This window comes from Colletotrichum lupini, chromosome 3, assembly GCF_023278565.1.
Source record: "Colletotrichum lupini chromosome 3, complete sequence".
Classification (NCBI taxonomy): Eukaryota; Fungi; Ascomycota; class Sordariomycetes; order Glomerellales; family Glomerellaceae; genus Colletotrichum; species Colletotrichum lupini.
Window position 1 is genome coordinate 6466162 of NC_064676.1, and position 20454 is coordinate 6486615.

The 20454-nt window shown below is 49.4% G+C and overlaps 7 protein-coding genes across 7 annotated transcripts; 2 read left to right on the forward strand and 5 right to left on the reverse strand.

Annotated features, from left to right (window-relative positions):
• Positions 1 to 4820: 4820 nt before the first annotated feature.
• CLUP02_06694 (uncharacterized protein) lies at positions 4821 to 5066 on the forward strand (the record flags this gene model as incomplete). The annotated part of the gene is made up of 2 exons (XM_049285691.1): positions 4821 to 4849; positions 4928 to 5066. The coding sequence occupies 2 exons, from the start codon at positions 4821 to 4823 to the stop codon at positions 5064 to 5066; spliced, it is 168 nt and encodes a 55-aa protein (XP_049142834.1).
• A 720-nt stretch (positions 5067 to 5786) lies between these two features.
• Positions 5787 to 6642, reverse strand: CLUP02_06695 (uncharacterized protein; the record flags this gene model as incomplete). Its single annotated transcript, XM_049285692.1, has 5 exons — positions 5787 to 5883; positions 5943 to 6130; positions 6163 to 6418; positions 6482 to 6518; positions 6594 to 6642. 5 exons carry the CDS (start codon positions 6640 to 6642, stop codon positions 5787 to 5789), a joined length of 627 nt encoding a protein of 208 aa, XP_049142835.1.
• Positions 6643 to 7711: 1069 nt separating this feature from the next.
• Positions 7712 to 10030, reverse strand: CLUP02_06696 (fungal specific transcription factor domain-containing protein; the record flags this gene model as incomplete). The annotated part of the gene is made up of 1 exon (XM_049285693.1): positions 7712 to 10030. One exon carries the CDS (start codon positions 10028 to 10030, stop codon positions 7712 to 7714), a length of 2319 nt encoding a protein of 772 aa, XP_049142836.1.
• Positions 10031 to 10905: 875 nt separating this feature from the next.
• CLUP02_06697 (uncharacterized protein) lies at positions 10906 to 12053 on the reverse strand (the record flags this gene model as incomplete). The annotated part of the gene is made up of 3 exons (XM_049285694.1): positions 10906 to 11543; positions 11599 to 11726; positions 11779 to 12053. 3 exons carry the CDS (start codon positions 12051 to 12053, stop codon positions 10906 to 10908), a joined length of 1041 nt encoding a protein of 346 aa, XP_049142837.1.
• A 1243-nt stretch (positions 12054 to 13296) lies between these two features.
• On the forward strand, positions 13297 to 15123 carry CLUP02_06698 (X-Pro dipeptidyl-peptidase C-terminal non-catalytic domain-containing protein; the record flags this gene model as incomplete). Its single annotated transcript, XM_049285695.1, has 2 exons — positions 13297 to 14265; positions 14326 to 15123. The coding sequence occupies 2 exons, from the start codon at positions 13297 to 13299 to the stop codon at positions 15121 to 15123; spliced, it is 1767 nt and encodes a 588-aa protein (XP_049142838.1).
• Positions 15124 to 15728: 605 nt separating this feature from the next.
• Positions 15729 to 17634, reverse strand: CLUP02_06699 (major facilitator superfamily transporter; the record flags this gene model as incomplete). Its single annotated transcript, XM_049285696.1, has 4 exons — positions 15729 to 16362; positions 16444 to 17294; positions 17370 to 17401; positions 17475 to 17634. 4 exons carry the CDS (start codon positions 17632 to 17634, stop codon positions 15729 to 15731), a joined length of 1677 nt encoding a protein of 558 aa, XP_049142839.1.
• A 1168-nt stretch (positions 17635 to 18802) lies between these two features.
• Positions 18803 to 19950, reverse strand: CLUP02_06700 (phytanoyl-CoA dioxygenase; the record flags this gene model as incomplete). The annotated part of the gene is made up of 3 exons (XM_049285697.1): positions 18803 to 18966; positions 19032 to 19684; positions 19739 to 19950. The coding sequence occupies 3 exons, from the start codon at positions 19948 to 19950 to the stop codon at positions 18803 to 18805; spliced, it is 1029 nt and encodes a 342-aa protein (XP_049142840.1).
• Positions 19951 to 20454: the final 504 nt, after the last annotated feature.

The window sequence follows — 20454 nt, forward strand, 5'->3', positions numbered from 1 at the left end:
CCACACTGCGTTGCACGTTGCTGTCAGTACGAAGCGAGACCCGGAACAGAAACTCGCGGTGTTGAAAGCTGTTCTTAAACATGCTCCACATAGGATGGGACTACTCAAGCTAATAGATGTCAATGGCCACACACCGCCAAGTTTGGCCCGAGAAGAGCCTTGGAACAAAGAACCAGATCTCTTAGAAGCTTTAGCTAGGTTTAAAGAAGACGACAAGAAGGCGGCCCCGGCACCCAGATACGGCGCTGGCCTGGGAGCATATGCCCTGTCTCTAGTTCGTCCTCTTCCACCTCTTTTCATCTGCTTTATAGTAGCAGCAGCAGTGTTAGGTTTTTCCTTACTTAGGTAAATTGTTCCCGGCCAATAAGGTCATTCGCGGGTTCCTTAATGATATGGAGCTCAGATCCACTACACTACACTCAGGGCAGTTATTTCTTTCCTTTTATTAGTGTGTATATGGCGGTTCTCGTAACTCACGATCACAATGTCAGGTTTCGCAGAGCTATCATGAATGAAGGCATTGGAAATATAGGTTTTCCTCGTGCTATGGGAAGGCTTGCTTTCTTTCTTGAGGCATGTGAATAAAACTCTGTTCCCTTCACCAGTGCTGTGCTTATTGGTCGCCTGACTACTGCCTCCTTCGCATTTCGTTCCGCCAATGGGCCTTGATTACAAACTCACGATACACGAAATATATTCACGCGAATCTCCGACGTACTTATCGGAATGCTATCACATATCGTGATCATACTTGGCCAACGATATGCGGATGTATCATCCGTATCCCACAAAGTGACTGAACTCACGAAAAAGAAGCTTGTTTTCATTCGGTTATATGGCGACATGGCACCTTACTTTCCCGCCAAGAGCCCAGTCTTGTATCTGTACGCGGAATGTCGCGACTAGGAATGAAGGAGCAAGAATTGAACCAGCACGTAACGGCACACAAAAGATCGTGCAGCTTATTGAGTTTCCTAGATCCAATCGAGACATTGCACACTTATGTGTATTGATTCTTAGTACTAAGCTATTGGAATAACATTTCCCGCGTCGCAACTTATACAGCCCAATGAGAGAGCCTTGATATGCTTTCAACGCCAGAACAGTGCAAGTGGTCTTATGAGCACTGGCAATCAACATGAGGAGACTGGCAAGCCGACTAACATCATACCTTGGTACATGCAGGCACCAATACAACCAGCACACCTGATCTGTAACATGAAGTCTGCGATCAGAAAGATATCTCGTCTGGGCTAGGCTTAAGGAGTGAAATCTTCGGAAATGAACATTCAATCCAGTCATAGCCAGCATTCCATCATAATTATTCAATCGGGTCTGCCAGCGGTAACCAGGCGGGTTCCCACGTAGCTCGCGCTGGCGGCACGGCCGCTTTCGGAGTTGACGATACCGTAGTAGCATGTGTGGTCTTGGTTCTGTAAGCTACCTTGTATGTTTGATGGGTTTTCTTTGTCGTACTTCGTGGTGAACTTGGTAGTGGCAAACGCAGACAATGTTTTAAGGGAAACCAAGGCGATATATAGCACCTCGTGAACTCATTGGATTCCATTGGGTGAAAGAAATCCAAATATTGAAGTGGTAGAGTCCCCATTTCATGACAAGTTTTGTCGAAGAAAAAGCCTTCGCCACTTGCTGTAATATAAATGTCGTAGTAGGATCCAGGGACCTATTTCAAAGAAAGCCAAGTAATTAGCCAGGTTATAGTAGAGATAATTCTGTTTTGGATTCGTACCGCGATTGAAGTGTACCACCGAGTGCGGTGTTTGAATGTCAGAGACCTGGTGCTCGCTTCTATCATAGAAAGCCCTCTCTTAACCCTGTGAATCGAGCAATCTAGGCCGTTCAGATCGGTTTCAATGGAATCTTGGTTAAAACAATGTGCACAAGCCTCAAAATGATCGCGACTCGGCCAGCCCTGGAAACAGATGCATACATGATAATCCGGATCGTTGAAAGGGCAAACTTGGAAAATCCCTCTGAGGGTGCAGTCTGGGCACACTTTTGGCGAGACTCCGGTGATCAAAACCTCTCGCGGCGCAATGCATTGAAGGTCTTCCGGGTTTAGTTTTTCAAGGACGTCCTCTGGGTAGTAATCGTCATGGATTCGATCATTGATGATGCGACAGAGGTTCTCCTCATAGTGATGATCGATCCTGACGCAATCTATAAGCTCTGTTATTGAGCTTCCTTTGACAATGCAGCGCATTGCCTCCTTAGGGTCAGAATTTTTTGCGCATTCCTTGGAGTCGAACTGAAGTCTCGGACAGGTGTCGATCTTCTGGCTATGGGCGGCCATTCCAAGAAACCGTTCTAAGAACAATCCCAAGGCTAGAGGCCATGCGCAGCTTCTGGATAGTCGCATACTGTTCGAAAGTCACCGCATAATAGATTGAGAAGAGTACGGGATACCGAAGACCAAGAATCTGAACTAAAACAAGATGTAGTGGAATGTTTGAGTGACAGGCGTCGTCTCATGTTATATAGAGAATCAGCAATGGACGCCACAAGGATCAAGAGACGGATTGAGTACGATAAAGTGTGACCACTAATTCTGACCGCACTGCCCTTTCCATCTAATGAACATGATTGTGGCTGCTTATACTTTGCAAAGAGGCATTTTTCCTCGGTCAAGTGTTGGCTGAGGGGGGCATCCAGCAGTATCAATACCACCTTCTGTTTAAAGCTTCATGATGGGTTTCACAGCATAAAGGATTTTCCAGTCCTACTGGGCTCGCTGTGCGGTGGACGCAGCCCTTGATTTGTTGGCTGGCTGTCTGACTAAAACGTTATTGCATTTTCATGCATCTATGATGATTGGCTTTGTGAACGAATGCTCTGATCGGCTCGGAAACGATGGAACCATGGATATCGGTGGGCAATCTGTCTTCCACCAACAATCAGGATGTACTTCTATGGGATACAGAATCGAGATAGAATGGACTTGAATGCACGTCGTGTTTGAAGCCCAACAGTAAGCTTGCTGTGTCAAAGCGGATGGTCATATGGCATCAATCGTAATATCGGATCATTGGGGACTGAGAATGCAAAGAGAATCTCCACGCCATCCGCAGGACGCCCACATCCCGTTCAGGATGTCTTGGTGTTACCAAGGTACAATCGGATACTTGTGATTGCATGCTTACATGTACAGGTATACTCCCCGAGGGTTATAAATAGTAGTAGTGTTAGGTATTGCTTAGAATCACCAAGGATGCCTAAGTACCCACGGAGCAAAGTGCTAAAGTAACCAACCAATCATACATTCCCCTTTGAAGTGTGGGCTGGCCGTGTTGCATGCTCGCCGTGTGAGATGGTTGCCACTCCTGCGGCCATCTACCTAACCCTCAATACCTTCAGTTAGTAAACTAGACAGAGCTTCCAAGCACAGTGTAATGGCAGTAAGTCATCGATCTTATACACAGAGATAACGGTAAGTATGAAACGCAATATAATCATCGACTATGCTCGGAGGTTATGTCTGCTTTGACTTGTCGTAGTCTAGAGACGATCTACACATGCACAGCCTCATATGGGCTGAATCAACGCGCAGGCGCTTTTAGTAAGCCACCCCGGACACTTTACTCTTCGTCAGTCACTGCGCAACCCTGTGAGTATTATCTAGAAGCTGTTGTCGTTCAACGGTCAATCACAAACTGAAGCACACCACAAACTAAAGCCACACGACCAGATCTGCCGATGGTGAGAACCCTGCATTTGTCACCTGTCACGTTTCGACCTCACCGCTGGACAAGGAAGGAGTAAATGCCTAAGAGATCATCCAAGATTTCCAGTACGTCAGTCATCTAATCGATGAGAATTGTGCACAACAATACTGTATTTCCATCCTGTCTAAGATAATGCTATCATCCGTGGCAGCAGAGTCGGGACATGCGTCTAAAAACAAATGTCATAATGGGGCTCTGGCCCAATACCTGAGCGCTAGGAAAATCCTCTGTCACGGAAAACGACGGCAGCTATCGAATGGATATGAATAGTCGTCGTATTCGCAAGATCAAGCCGTAATACAGCGTTGAGGGTCTGTTCCAAGGTACATAATGTCTCCACGGGGGGAAGAGTGGGTGTTAAAGTTTCACGGTGGTAAGGGATGTTGTTTGGCTTCAGGTAAACTTCTTGAATAAGGTTTGCGGAATAGAGAATGCTTGGCATCAAAAAGGCGGACGATCGGTTCCTGTTGTGAAGGCTGAGAAGGTGAACGAAGATCCAAGAGTTTCGCGAGGCGATCACGTATGAGACACCAAACCATTTTTTCTCAAGCACAATCGAGAGAATGTGAGGAAACAGGGGCTCATATACCTCACTGAAAGACTAGATGCTCAATTTTGTAGCTGGGCTGGATGGCGTAACGTTCGCAGCCGGCTGATCCGGATACCAAGCCACCAAGTTTCCAATCTTTTAAGACGAATAATCATCTTAACATTACAAGCAATCAGCTCAAATCACTAAGAACTCCGGCCTGAATGACAGGTAAACCCTTTCTTCTTGACATAAAGATTACTCCGAGGCCACTTCATTGATCATTTTGACAGAGCACCACGTTGGTGAGTAGATATTGCCTCCGCCATGATCCACCAAAGGGCGAGTTTAGCCCTACAACGGTGACTACAGGCTAACCGATCAGGTGCACTTATTAATCTCTCATATCCTCAAGAGGGAGACAATGTCTGGGAGGCCAAGCAAATTCAGCTTCATCGAAACCTAACTCCAGGAGATAACCAGGGCCGCCTTTCAATTGATTGGAGCTTCGGTTCGATCAAGATTTGCCCTTCCAAGCCTTTCACTGCATGAGATACAAACATACAGTATCTTATGAGTACAATTGAAACATTTTCCAGTAAATCGTGGCTCATTCTTTGACCTGGCCAATAAATTCTCCAATTCCACAGCTTAGCGGCTACGTAGAGACCGATACGTTTGAATTCGGCCTAGGTTTTACCCTCACTGGCATGGGCCTCGGCTACATCTTTGGCAATCTCAAGAATGGCATCGCCATCAAGATCAATCTCCTTACTACCAAGGGCCAGAGTTGAATTAACCTCAAGAATGGTAACGAGGTCTGGGTCTATCTAGACGCCAAGATAGTCTTTGATGGCAGTTACCAGGGATATTACTAGATATTTATATTGTGAGTAATTGTTTTCGTATTGCCAGATCATGAAGCTAAATGCTGGATGTGCTGTGATAAAGCAAGAACTGAATAACGAGACATTTGTGTGAAAGTCTCTATCGTATCATTTCGGACAGATTGAGATGAAGCGCTTCCATCAATCAAGATAGATAACTCAACCACTAAGCCAATTTCAACTAACATGGAGTATTTGGAAAATCACGTCAGCTTATATTGCCAATATTTCCGCTTTGGATTGACTTAAATATACTTGTGAAACAGCAGGGCTGGGGAAATCATGTCCGAGTTTGGTTTGTTATCGAAGCTGTAAAGTTCTTGAATAGGGACAGGTTTTATTAAACTCGTCAGCCAATAGAGGGAGAACCCAGAAAAAGTTGTCATTTGGTCTCAAACTGAGACGCACGTAACCGTAAAAGTTTATATCTTGAAGCCCATTTGTCACTCACTAGGCAATTGAGGGCTTTGGGATGCCTTTAAAGGGAGCGAGAATGCATGTAATTATTTCGCTGAGGTGTCATTTACGATCACATCATCTGATCGAAAAATGGACTCCCTGTATGCAATATCTCTTTCTCAGTTATTGTCACTACCTAATATCCCCGCGTCCGAGACAAAACCCTCTCTAAGCTGGTTCCTTGCCAGATAACAGACCAATTGAGGCGCAGGTAACACTCACACGGCCCTCAAAGTGAAATTTTGGGTTTGCCTCTAGCATTTGCCTGTGTAGCAAGAAGTAGCGCCACAGCAAACGTTCTTGTGATTAGAGCAGGTGCAAGACCAGATCTGGCGACTGACCAGCTCATTGACGACAGCTTCTGTCTGAGCCTCAAGAGCTTCAGCAGTCTCAAAAGCTGGCGCTGCCATGGCGAGAGCGGCTAAGAGGCCGACGACGGTGGCGGAGAGCTTCATTGTAAGATTTTGGATAGATCTAAATGTGACGGCAGTAGGCGTCAATGATACATGTCGCTATCAGAGATTCATGGAAGTTGAGCGGTGACATATTTACCTAGTTGAGAATGGATTTTGTGAAGTTTGCTTAAATTGCTCTGACTGATTTCGAATTCGAGGTTGTTGGTGATGAGAACGTGGGATAGAGGCGGGTGAAGGAGGGCTTTATTTATGCTTTTCAAGGGAGCCGACTGTCCACGTATCCTCGGGATCAGTTTACCACAAGTCGAAACTATCCACAACACATCCACCCAAGATCTCATTTCAAAAGCAGGAAGGTGTTTCGGCACAAAATCCGTTTGATTCCTAGCGCAGTGGCATGGAAGCACAGCAGCTCCCACATATCAATTAATTCAATACGTTTGCTACGTTGACGGGAATCCGGGCAAAATAGCCGTGAGCGGCACTATACAGTCATACTTAGCAGATCAAAAGTCCTTGCAACGATAAGTTGCATAATATGATAGCTGCATCCGAGAACTCAGCATAGGAAAGTGCAAAAACGGGCTTCCCATGAACTCAATAGGCATTATGTCACAACATTGTTTTCAGCCCGTGTCAGCCATTTTCACGAGTCCCTAGAAAGAGTCTAGTTTCTTTCAAACCTCATTAATGTGTGATAAATGTGTCCAAGATCGAAAGCAAATATCTAGAAAGAACTGAGGATAAGTACCGTACCTAAGGACATAATCAGGCCGCTGAAAACTTGATTCACATCCCAGACTCCTATAACCTCTGGGAGTACGAGTTGTCATGGTTGAAGTCTAAAGTCTGAGGAGTTTCTCCAAAGTCAGTTTGCTCCGTTGCGCCTGAAGGATTATGATCACCAATCTTTGCATGGAGAATTAGGCTCCGAAGGATTCGATTGCATCAAATTCGTACCTTATTGAGCCAAGCACTGAAGGATTTGTCTAGCGAGAAGCCCTGGCTGGCTGTGTCTGCGTTGTGCATGCAGAAGGATCAGCCAATGCCTGCTGGGCATGCCTCGCTTGAGTCCTGAGTTGCCTGATGTTGACAGAAAGGAGTAAATGTTGCATTTGAGTCCAAAAATGACGACTCTAATGAGAAAAGCCCCGGCCTGAGGACCTTTGACAACTATCTGGAAGGTTGATTAGCGCTCAATGAGGGAATGCTCGCGAAGTATCGAGTACAATACTACTGCTACACATTTGGAGGAATTTCCAACTCGAGCGCGACGAGAGATTCCATTCAATGCAGTGATTTTCACGTCATAAGGCACGAGGTGCTTTGGTATTTACGGCTTGACACTGAGTCCCCAGCTTAGGTATGTTGCAAGTCGTATTTATCACCTGATTTCTATCATATTTTCCACATCTGTCTTCGGCGCATCCTCCCGACGCCCGACTACAGTGATGGCCGACAGCTAAGCTGCCAGCACGAGGTTCAGCAAATTTCAGTGGAAAACGCACGGTGCATGTTTTGAATAATCACACAAGCATTGGGATGTTATGCATACTTCGAAGATGGAAGAACTTTTGAGTCTGTGGTCTTCAAACAACATTGATGGAGTTAACTTAATCGCTGCAAGAGCTCGTAATGCATTGACAAATTACACCGGCCGTACAAGCACAATGTACCTCATGACTGTGGCCACTGTTCCGTACCATCCGGAAAATGCCCATCTGTGCCTAGCATCCCCCAGAGATGTTCCAGCCGAACACCCCCAAACAAGTCCGTATTGCTGATCTCGGTAAACATACCCGACAAATCCGGAAGCTCAAGGTCCATCAGGTCAATATCTGGATCCACATTGACCTCGCCAACCTCCCTCGCTGGTGTCTGTGCAGTCTGCCAGGGTTCTGTTGTCGTTGTGTTCAATGAAGCTCGGTTCTGACGATGACCAGATACGATCTCTGACATGTTGGATTGCAAAACGGAGCACGCTTGGATGAACCGGGGGTTCTGTGTGACCTTTGTGTACTGCTCCTCCGCATACTGAGCTGCTATGCCCAGAAGCTCCAAGTCGGACCGGGCAAGCCGCGAGCTGGGTTGTTTGAGGATGTGGAGAGCGAGAGCTACTGCAGACATGAGAGGCTGGGTCATTGTGAAAATCATGGACTCTGATCGGTTGTGATGAGACTGAGCGAACATGCCGCCGTTACCGCCGCGCGGCGCAGGGGTTGCGTCGTCTGCGATTTCGCCAATGAGTCTGGCCATCGCTCTCGCCGACCCAATGCAGATCTCTGCGCCTCGTCTGAGTCTTGTGAGTTCGACGGATGACAGTGCCCCCGAGTCTGCTTGTGTGTTGATATGTGTTCGATACATCGACTCTGGGAAAACCAAGGCGGCCCGGTGGAGAGATATGAGGGCATGGTGGTAGTGGATAGCGAGGAAAATGGCAAAGTGCTGATGTCCCGTGTCACACAGGTCCGCATTTCCACTATTAGGACCTGGAGGGCGTATCTCGGTTGGTAACGACTGGGCCCATTCCGTTAGTGCCGTATCTAGACGGACCGTGTCACCGAGAAGGATTCGTGATGTCTGGGATTGCCCGGAGCGCCGGTAAATGTGAGCGCTTATACTGCTGATAATGCGTGATAATGACGCCCAAGGTTGGAAGTAGTCAATAGTATGTCGATCACCCTGGGCTTCAGGGCTCGATGTCGATAATGTCGAGGGTGCTGGAACTGGAACTGGGTCCGGCAACTTTTGGTCACAGTCCGAATCGTGGATCGCACTTGGACGGCCGGTCTCAAGCTCCATCAGCTTTTCGAGGGTATAGCATACCCACCAAACTTGAGTGTTCAGTTTCCGGTTCGCTTGGTAGCCTGGCGAAGCTGCAGAATCTCCAGTATCTGGCGGGTTGCGGGAGTGCCGTGTTGAAGCATGTCGGTGAAGGCCAATGGAATGGGCAATGCGGATAGCTTGCCCAAGAGTCTGCCATCCTTGGCCCTCTTTGCTACGACCACGCAGTGCTATGGATAGGAGTAGTAGAGCTTGTACCGAAGCCAAGTATGGCGTGGATATCACATGCGCTAAGAGGCTGTACGCGGCAGTGAGGTAGTGAGTCCCAATCTCGGCCAACGTTCCGGTCTCTTCATCTGCACCGATGCAAATAATGCAGTAAATGGAGACGAGGAGTGGAACTTGGGATGACTCGATGGAATTTTGTAGTGATCCGGACGCATCGGCGTCTTGAAGTGTCGTAAGTCTTCCTAATTCCGAGCGGATAGTCGGCTCGTCAAAGACAGGGAAAAGAGGGTGAATCCTCTTCATGTAAACATCTAGGTAGGCATCGAGGGTGGGAAGTGGAGGCAGAGGGGGGAGTTGAAACGATAAAGGCAATTGGAACTCCTCAACGTGGTGCATGCCGAATCGGAAGTAGGGCGATAATGGCCGAAGACCGCGTTTGCGGAAGAAAAGATCGGCAAACATCGTCAGAGACTGTACACTACTACCACCCATGAACTTTAGCCGATGTGGACTCTCATCAGTGTTGAGCGTCATGTCGGGGTTCAGATCCGCATGCTCATGAGGACTGTGATTTTCTCGCGCATTGGCACGATATGCCTCCGCGACCCATGAAAGCTTTCGTAATGCCGCATCTTCGGCTTCGAAGCCGTCATCGTACGCCGGCGATAGGTACTGCCGCGGGCGCGGAGAGACGGCGCGAAGAGGATCTCGAGGTGTCTCGGAAACCCCCTGCACACTGCCGCCGCCCTGACTTTGTGTGATGGCGCTCTTGGCCGCCCATTTCCGTACGGCGTGCTGGTTCGGATTTCTGGGGTTTGTGGTCTGGCATTCATCGCCGCGGAGGATGCAGTTGTGGCATTTTGGAGTCTGTGCATCGCACCGGACCTTTCTTTTGCGACATTGATTGCAGGCCAGAGACAGTCGGATGCGCTTCGGTTGGGAACTTTGCGGCTGCTCGCCCGAGCTGGATACGGAGTCGGGCATGGCTGCTGACGGAAGGTGAAAGAGCAGAGGTTTTCGGTTGGGAGATCCGGACGGAGAGCCAGTCTTCTCCTCGGTCGAGGCCCGGAGGTCTTCAACGGCAAGGTATATACTGGAGACCCCTCACAAAGGGTCCTGTGTCACTTGAAAAAAACAGATGGGTTGCATTCGACAAGAAAAGGGATACGTGTGCCGGTTAGTTTATCTTGCATTTCCCCACGCGCGTCTGACCCGAGCGTGGGGCGCACTTGACGCTTCCCCATGCCGGTTCTGAACCTACTAGTGCCAATTCAGACCGCAGTCAAGGGAAACCCCGCGTTGGGAATCCGGGGGCGGGGGACTGCGGCATTGTGCCTCGGGAAGAAAGACCACTCAATACACTGCCATTTGTAATGCCAGCTCAAGTTCTGCTTCATTGCTGCCAGAGCTGCGGATACCTCAAACTACGTTTCAGTTAGTAAGATGTGGGTATGTAAAATCCAGTTTAAGCTATTTCCTCACGCGGGCTACGATCCGACTGGCCGATGAAGCCGTACCCAGAAGCCAAGAGTCACACATACCTATCTATAAACTACTGACCTCACGCCTGCTGTCTAATCGATGAATATCGAGAAAGAAGCAGGAGTTCTCTGGTCTGGACATGCAAGTCAAATTCGGCCATCGAAACTGCGGTGCAGAAGAGATCATTGACGCTTGACTTAGTACTTGCTTAATTATCGGTTGGTGAGTTAAAGATCTGGTTCTACGGAGATGGTGGGAATCTTTGCAGGATCTTAAGTTGGCAAAATTATTGGAAAAGCAAACCAATTGCATACGAAATCGTAAATTCGAAATCATAGAATAGCATGTTCTCTTAAATGAGGCTAAGGCCTGGACTATCAATATGCCTTCACCGCCGCCAATTGCAACAGCCTGTCCGTCACAATAGGCTTCTCCAGAGGTTCCTCGCGCTCTTGTGGGTCAAGAACCCCGTCCCTCTTTGCCTTTCCTTGGGGATGGATGTTTGTGTGCGGCCAGTGCGTGGTACCTCCCCATGAACGGAAAATGTCCGCTTTCTCCTTCAATGCCTGTGGGTCGGCGAATTTGACGGGCGTGAAGCAGACGTACTGCGCGTGTCTGATTTGAGTTCCCGTGGGATGTTTGGCGTAATGCATCGATCTTGACACGGTCAACATGAAGGGTTCCTCAACACTGGAAACAGGTGCTGTAGAGATGTAAACATACCGTGAATCCCAGAGCACCAGGTCGCCTGGCTCAAGGTTGGGTTTGATGAGGCGACACCCACGATCCTCGAACCACTTGACATCCTCTTCCTTGAAAATAAACAGGTCACGATAATTCGCTTCGGGAGGTGGGGCGTCTTCATGGTTTGCCATTTCTCTTGTCTCCTTGAAAAATTGATCGTAGAGCTTGGCGGAGCCATCCATCAGGATGAGGCCGCCATCGTCATCCCCATTAGGGGCGAAGTTGAGAAGACCTTGGATGCACTGAAGGCCCTTCCTCTTGGGATCCTGGTCTGGAATTCCTCTCTTAGAGAACGAAGTGATTGGGTGGTCTGCAGGTAGACTTACCACAGTGGGGCCATGAAGACCACTTCAAGTCCTTCTGGCGAGGAAGCGTAATGTTGAACATGTCAAAACTGACCAGCAACTCCTCTGTCTCCCAGATATGAATGAATGGGTTCATCACTCCAGGCTCCCTATCAAAAGTTCAGCTCACATAACACGAGTCCATGGACCGGTGCCACTCACATTCTTGCTTCCCACGCGAATCGCTCATGTGGGGCGCAGTAGGACCCGTACATGCCACCCTTGAACGAGACGGGGAGGTGCTCAGAGGTCCACGTATCTTCGTTTTTCGGATCGAATCCACGATTGAAAGACTTGAGCCATTCGACCTGCTTTGATTTGTAATACTCAGCTCGTTCAGGAGTAATAGCGTTCTTAATGATGGCGTAGCCATGTTCGAAGAAGAAGTCGCGCCAATCGCCGTAGTTTGACTTCGGGGTTAAGAGGCTCTCCGACATGATTGATGTTCAAGAGTGAATAATCTGTCAGATTGGTAGTGCGTTTACTATGACAATTTAAGAAGGTGTAATCACGTAGTCCGGTCTATTGAAGAAGATGCAGTGAATCTGGATTATCCTGTCATCTTCTCTTTGACTTTATGTCTCCTCTCTTTCCTGCCAACAAGTAGAGATCTCAATCGTGAACTCGTGAAGCTATCCTGAGACCGCAATTCAGGCTTCCCCGCACAATCACGTCCCTGAATCAATCTCTCCTGTATGAGAGTGCATTCCCTCGGGCTTCATCCTAGGCCCGGTTCGGTCATCCGTTTGACCCTTGGCTGATGAGACAGCTATTGTGGCCGCGGACTCCTCGGTTCGGTTCGGTTCGGTTCGGACCAGCTCTCTGGGCTCCTCTTCTCCGCAATTTCGTAGCAACGGCGGGGCCGGCTGCCCCTCGATCTGAGTACGGCTATTCCGCACCCACATGAAGGCTATCCCGCACCCATACTAGGCCTACTCAAGCAAATAGTGGGCTGCACGTGACTGCACCGCCGCAGCAGCCACATTGAGCGCGCGCCTTCCCATTGTTTCTATTTTGACGCGTCTTTTCTGTCCAACACCTCCTTTTTCAGTCACTTTTGAAGCAGGATAAGTACCTTTTTGAGCACCAAAATATGAGCTCTAGAGAAGTATTTCCCCTGAGCAAAGACTGGCTTCTGAAGTCGTGGTTCTGACTCCGAAAAGCGCGCATAGGCGGCATTATAAAAGAGGGCAAAGTGGAAGGTGCAGCAGGCAGTGGAAGGTGCAGCAGGCAGTGGAAGGTGCGCCTTCCAATCCTCTCGAAACTGCCGGAATAATAGAAATTCCGGGTCAAATGTGGCTGCTGCGGCGGTGCAGTCACGTGCAGCCCACTATTTGCTTGAGTAGGCCTAGTATGGGTGCGGGATAGCCTTCATGTGGGTGCGGAATAACCGTACTCCTCGATCTTGGCTGAATCTGGTGCGGCGCACTCCTCGCCCCACAGAATCGTGCATGTCCGCCTGGGGAAGCCCGCTCCGGGCAGAATTAGACCGAGGCACTCAAACTATGGAACTTGAGCCTCGCGACAACGCGATGTTCTGGTAAAGCCATTGAATCATCAGACGCGTTCCATAAGAAGAACTTTGTTTGCATGTTCAGTGATATGACGAACTCGTGATGCCCCTTTGCCTCACCGTATCTCAATTATTCAGTCCCAATTGTCAAGTCGCCAGATTCAGCCATGCCTCTTCCCATCCAGATTGCGTATAAGCCCATCGGTAAGCCTGAGATCGGCACCAACAACTACCAAGGCTTCACCCCAGGTCGGGCCGAAGTCCTGCCTAAAGGTTGGAACGGCTACAATGCAAAGCCCCTTGAGAGCGACATTCGAATCGATCACGATGTCGAGATCAAAGTTAGAGACGGGTGTAGACTCTACATTGACGTATACCGCCCAGCGGACAGCACCGAGAAGATCCCCGCCATTGTTGGCTGGTCACCCTACGGCAAAAAGTACAGCGCACTTACCATGCTCCCGATGACGCCATGGTCCTGCTGCGTGAAGAAGAGCGACCTCAGCGGCCTGGAGAAGTTTGAGGGTCTCGATCCGCAGCGGTGGTGCCCCAAGGGGTACGCGATCATAAGCGTCGATAGCAGAGGCGCTGGCAACAGCGACGGTCAAGTCCCAATTATGGGTTTGCAGGATGCCGAGGACGCTTACGATGTTATCGAGGCTATTGCAAAGTTCGACTGGTGCAACGGAAGCGTTGGTATGGCGGGCAACTCTGCGCTTGCTATTGCTCAATGGCATGTCGCTGCTCTGAACCCTCCATCCCTCAAAGCCATTGCACCATGGGAGGCGAGTGGTGATCTATTCCGCGAGCAGTTCGTCCGGGGTGGCATTTTCTCCATGAGCAACTTCGATCTTATCACCAGTCTCATCATCAAAGGCAACTCAGGTGTAGAGGACTTTGCGGAAATGTACCGCAGAAGTTCCCTCTCAAATATCTGGTGGGAGGACAAGCGTGCAAACATGAAGGCAATTAAGATCCCGGCCTACATCTCCGGGTCAGACTTTAGTTCTATCCACACAATGGGTAGCATCAGAGGTTTTATGGAACTGGATACTTCCGACAAATGGATACGATGGAGCGCGTGGCAGGAGTGGTTTGATCTGTACAGTGTGCCGGAAACAAACGAGGATTTGGCGGTAAGTCTCCCAGTCCTTTCCAATGCTCTTTGTCAGACATCATGCTAATCATCGCTTCAGAAATTCTTTGACAGATATCTCAAGGGCATCGAAAACGACTGGGAGAAGACCCCCAAGGTGCGGTGGACATCATTGAAGTTCGGCGACCGAGAGCCAGAAAGCGACATCATTTTTGAAGACTTCCCTCCACCAAACACCGAATACAAGACCTTCTATCTCGATAACGAGAAACTGTCCGAGTCTGCTCCGTCGAACTCCTCAACAGTATCCTACAACTCCGAAGATGGCAATTCGCTTGTCAAGTTTACATACACGTTTGACAAACCCTCACGACTCATTGGCATTCCGAAGGCAGTCTTGTACATGTCTTGTCCTTCACACGATGACATGAACGTCTTTGTCAACATCAGAAAACTCGATAAGAACGGGAACCCGATGATGCATCTCTGCTTCCCATTCTGGGCTGCACCAGTCAAGTCCATTCATGACATCCCTAAGAAGGAGCAGAGTAGCACAAATTTGAATCTCGGCTCGGTCGGTCAGCTGAGGGCCTCTCATCGAAACACTGATCCGGAGCGATCGATGCACCCTCAATTCCCTTTCCACCCCCACGACAGGGAAGACAAGGTCTCACCTGGCACCATTGTGGAGTTGGAGATCGGCATCTGGGCCATGGGTGTAGACTATGAGGCGGGTGAATCTGTTCAGGTGCAGATTGGCGGTCAGTTTCCCTCCATTGCTGAGTACAAGGCATTTTCTACTGAGCGGCCGGATTATGAGAGGAACAAGGGCAAGCATTTCATCCACTGTGGGCCAGAGTATCAGAGTCGCATTATCCTTCCTTCCATTCCGTCATAGTCTTCTTATCGCTGGGTTATTGCAGCAGAACAGCAGATGTCATAATGGAGACCCGTGAAGTTCTGGATTTCTTTCGAGAGCCATCCTGAAACCCACATTCAAGTTCGAGTGACCCACATCTAGCACTTCGTTCTTACGTAGTAGGGCTTCTTACCTTCCGATGAAGTAAAAGCATTGAATGCCATCGAAGTACGACTTTTCAAAAGAACCCAATACTGTGAAAATGTTCGAAGTAACAGCACTGTCAAACTTTTGTGGCTTTGAGTTGCTGAAAACGTTACGACGTCGAGTGTCAGTAAGAGAGATTCGGATGGTCCCAAGTTTAATCCGAGTCTGCACGATTCTCTCCCTCCATACCCTTGATTTGTTCAGTCAAGAAAATAGACAAGCAGAGAGAGGCAAATAATTGTGGTAAATATCACTCATCCTTGGTGAATGATTTAATCAGGTCTACTTTCAATTACTCCCAAATTACACATAAGCACCTGACTGTCATCCAACCTGCCGCCATCTTGAGGCCTAAGGTACACAACATGGCACCACTGCTGGGGACTTCAGGACTATTTCATCCACCCGAAGTTTCCAGCTGAAGGAGTTTAGCCATACTAATGATTGTATGAAGGGGTCGTCGTGGTGTTTGCAATGGACCACTTCGAGACCATTTCTCTGATCTGGGTGCCCCAGATGAAGACAAAGATTCCAGCAGCGCCGATACCTGCCGTAAGAGCTCCATAAATACCAAATGCACCATCGTATCCCATTGAGGCGATGAAAGGTGTCACTCCATAGCTCGTTCCGAAAGAGATGACGCCGCGCATAGCGCAGATGATGACCAGCACCGGGCCAGACCGCGTCGGGTACGCGTCGAGAGCATAGGTGATGCCGACTTGGTTTGCTCCGACAAAGCCGAAGTAGTAGGCATTAAGAGCAAACACAATGGCAAACCAGTGATATCTATCGGGGTGCTCGGCTGCCTGGCCGTAGATCACGGCCGCGAGTGTACCGACAATAACGGGAATGATGAGAGGGATCAGTCGGTATTCTGCTTTGTGAACACCGCCGTTCCTTCGGGCGAAGAACTTAATGACCCAGTCTGATCCTCGACCCAGAAGTGGCAAGGCAAGGAATGCGACGACAATTTGACCGGTCAGGGCAAAACTGACGACTGATGATTTCCAGTTGTAGGGGGCATTCTGCAGGATCCCGCCATAGGTGGTACCAAGAGCGATGTTGACGCCGCTAGGAAGGAGATTAAGTTAGTGACAGTACACTGAAACTTTATGGAATGGGGTATTGGCCGTTGCCAGGGCTGCGTCTTACATCGTCAGGCCATTGAGCAGAAGTGCCCACATCATGTCAGGAAAGAAAGTAACGAGAGCCATGCCAGTGCAGCATTGCCAACCTTCTTTCCAATCGACCTTTTGGGTGAAAAGACGGAGGTCAGACGCGAAGGTGCGAGGCTTGAAGTTGACGAAGTCAAGCTGACGGGGCTCCGTGGTAGTCTTACGGGTTAGCATCTCCGTATACACTCCAGTGGTGTCGTCGACTCCAGGACTAGCAGTTGTGACAAAGTGCGAGACCTGGGCAGTCTGGCCTTGGTATGCTGCCAGCGGCCGGTCATACTTTGTCTCAGGTACCATGAAGACCGCAAAGATGAGAGTGATGGCGGCAAAACCTGAGCCCAGGAAGTACCAGCCAGACGACCCAATGCCAGCGGCTATGTAGGAAGTAAGAAGGGAGTAGACAGCGCTGAGAGTTGACTGCCAAAGCGTGAACCACATGAGACACCGGGCACGCTCGTGAAGAAAGTGAACCTCTTGTACCATTAGCGGGCAGAGAGCTTCACTCTGACCGGCTGCCAGGCCAAGGACCATACGAGCAACGAGGTGAGAGGTATAGCCTTTCTGAACACCGCAGAGGATGGAACCTATGACGGCCAAGGCACAAGACCCGAGGAAAACCGGACGGCGGCCTACTGCAAGTGCAAGAGGCATTCCAATGAGGTTTCCGAGTCCCATAAACAAGGAGGGATAAGTCATGAGATGGGAAATATCATCATATCCTCTGCCTTCGGCTGCATATTCAGGGATAAACTCTCCGAGAAGAGCTCCAAGGCCGGAGACTTGGACGAGGCCAACAGCGGCAAAGGTCGCACAAGTCATCGGAATTATCTATTCAAGGATTCCCAACGTCAGTCATCGCTTTTACACAAGATATCAGTGTCGGATTCTTGAGAAGTGACTAACCCATTTTCGAAGTGGGCTCAAGTTGAGTGGATCTGAGTCGATGAGCCGAATGATTAGCAAGAAGCACTTGGGTTATGAGGAGACTTTGATAATCCGCAGGCTCACCGCGTGGGTCCGAACTTGGAGTTGGGATAAGATAGGTAACATCTCCGTCGGCAAGTTGTACATTTGCCTTGAAGCTGCCATCGTCGAGTTGAGGCTTCTGGGGGAAGTCAGAGGCGGACTCCACCCTTTCCTCGGTGATCTTGTTGTCTATCTCGCCCATGTTGAAGCGATCGTCTTGAATAGTTAATAACGGAACTTGGTTTTTTGGTTCGGAACTGAAAGACTGCTGTCCTCTGTCCTCTATCAAGGACGAAGAACTGTTGTTTGTGGAACTATTGTTGTCGTGAAAGTTGGATTGATGCCACGGGAGGCAGGTCATATTTCTGCAAAATAGACACCCTGACAAACATCTGTGGTATCATTCGTCAATCTCGGATTCGTATCAACTCTCTCGCTTCTGTGTTCTTCTACCCTTGGCAGACTATCCGGCATCCCCAGATTCAACCCCAGATTCAGTGTGGGGTTTGACAGTCTGGGGTACAGGAGAGGGGCCCCGGCTTGGTCATTTACTAGGTCTTTTGCTTCGGCAGAGTGCTATCGCTCAGCTTCGTGCGGGGAAGCCTACGCGAACAGGGAAGTCCTCAGCCACAACGAGGGATGTGACAACCTAGGGCGCTCCGGAATTGGAGTCTTCGGCTCAATATCCGTGCCGTTGTGTCTATGTAGTTGTTATCTTCGGTTCGGAGTTTATGAATGCTGCTCAGCTATCGTTTCCCTTCGAGATCGAAGCGGTATACATTTTCCGGCTTGATTTGACCCGTATCTTCAAACCAACACTTTTCTGGGACCCAAGTGCTGGCCAACCGAAATCGCGAACTCGGTCTTTGAACCGAAATCCTATACTCCATGGCACTCGGATGGCTGGCTCTCGCTCCGGTGTAGTTTGATAATATTATGTCTAGACAATACTGCCTATCTCATCACCTGGGCGCTAGATATTGCTCTAGGGGAAGATTATGTCCCTAAACAAGTATGTCCATGGATACGAGGTGTTGAGTTCTCTTGAGGGTGATAGTCCCGGAACAAAGCTCTTTGCTCCGTTCTATATCGGCATTGTTCAAGTGGCCTATAGAGTGACTACGTCGCGCCTATCGATACATGCATGAAGTAGCTCAGGTATGACCTTCCAGTTGTCATTCGGGACACATTGTCGGTACGCGGAGCTGTTGTAGTAAGTAATGGCGTCACCTTGAGGCACAGTTGAGAAACTTTGGAGACCAACGATTGTGGCATTATGCATGTCAACGAAGGTAAGAATACAGCATCCTAGACCCTTTCTCCGAGTATTTCACTTTCCATCAACCAACAAATACCTTGAGCATGCACAATCATACCCGAATGTAAGGGATGCCTGTAAGCTTAAAAGCTCTCTCACTCAACTTCTTGTCGTTCAGTGGTCTCTCCCTAACAATGTGGTCTGGCTTTCCATTTCGGGTGGCAGTGTTGGACCCCGTGTGACGAGCGTTGGGCCAATGGGTGGTGCCCAGTCGAGCTGTAGAGGAACATATTGTCAGCTCCATCTCTTTCTTTGAGATACACCCTGGATCAAGAACTTACAGTCATATGCGGCTTTCTTACGCACAAGATCTTCTTGGGTAGCATCTGTGACAGGCATGAAGCAAGTGTACACAGCCATTCGATCAATGTTCCCCTTGACGGGGACATTGTAGTGCGCAGTGCGCGAATCCCATACAATCAAGTCACCAGGGTCAGCGCAAACCTTGATCCACTCTCCGCCGTGCTCCTTCAGCCATTCCATGCCGCGGTCAGTGAAGCCATACCACTCCTTGGTCCAGGCTGGAATACGCGGCTCGTCTTTGAGGTCTTTGTGGAACTGTGCACTCAGATTGTGAGAGCCCTTACAGACGATGAGACCACCATCATCGGGGCCGCAGGGGTGGAGGTTGACGAGGCCTTGAAGGCAGCGGAATCCAGGCTTCTCAGGGTCTTGATCTTGGTGGGGCCAGGGCTTGTTCTCGGGAAGGTTTGTGCGATTCGCGAAGCCATAGTTGATGACATCGAAGGAGACAAGGAGGTCCTCAGTGCCGTAGACCTTCTCAAATGCACCAACTACGCCGGGTTCACTGCGGATATCCCAGACAAAGTCTTCGTGGCAGGCCCCGTAGGCCATCAGCATACCCTTTTCATTGATGACCGGCAGCTTGTCGGGATGAACGGTCGATGGATCGTTTCGATCATAGCCAAGGCCACTAGAACCAGTCAGATTCCTGCAGCTAGACCAAGAAGATCAACATAGAACTTACAATGACTCCAAAAGCCCGTACATCTTGTCCGCATAGCCGTCGGCGCGCTCTCTTGGGATAGCAGCCTTGATCACGGCGAATCCGTCTCTGAGAAGATCATCACGCCAATCGCCGTAGGACGGGTCCTGGCCATCCATCTTCATTCTGCCATCCTCGACGGTCTTGATTGCAGCGCTGGGCTGCTCCGTAATTGAGACAGTCGTAGTAGCCATTGTCAAAGATCGGCAAATTTGGAAGGCTTGGAGTCAGTGCAGCGAAGCTGAAGGATGATTTGTTTTAGTCTTTGGTGCTATCACAAGTTGCAAGCTGTAGGTCTATTTGACTTTTGCCTGTTCAAACGACGTTGCCACCACGATCACAATCTAGCTAACATGAGCTGTGTCTTGCACCCCTGCAAAGATTTCCGAGGTTCTGGGCCGGGTGTGCTGATCACGTTCCGGATGGGCACTGCGATCGAGCCCCTCGGTTCGGTTCGCCGCTCGGTTCGGCTCCCTAAAGTTGGCCAACTGGGGCAGATACGTCCCCCAACCCCAGACACATCTGCCTTCTTTTCCAGTTCACCTGGGTTAAGGATCCGAAGGCAGCTAGGTATCGGAAAGTGGATGGGCTGAACTCGCGATTATGCCTTCGGGATAGGCAAAGCCCCAATGTGACTGGCGGTCTTGTCCGAAGAGGGTCTTAGCTTCGGATCACAGCTCATCTCGCACATGCCAATG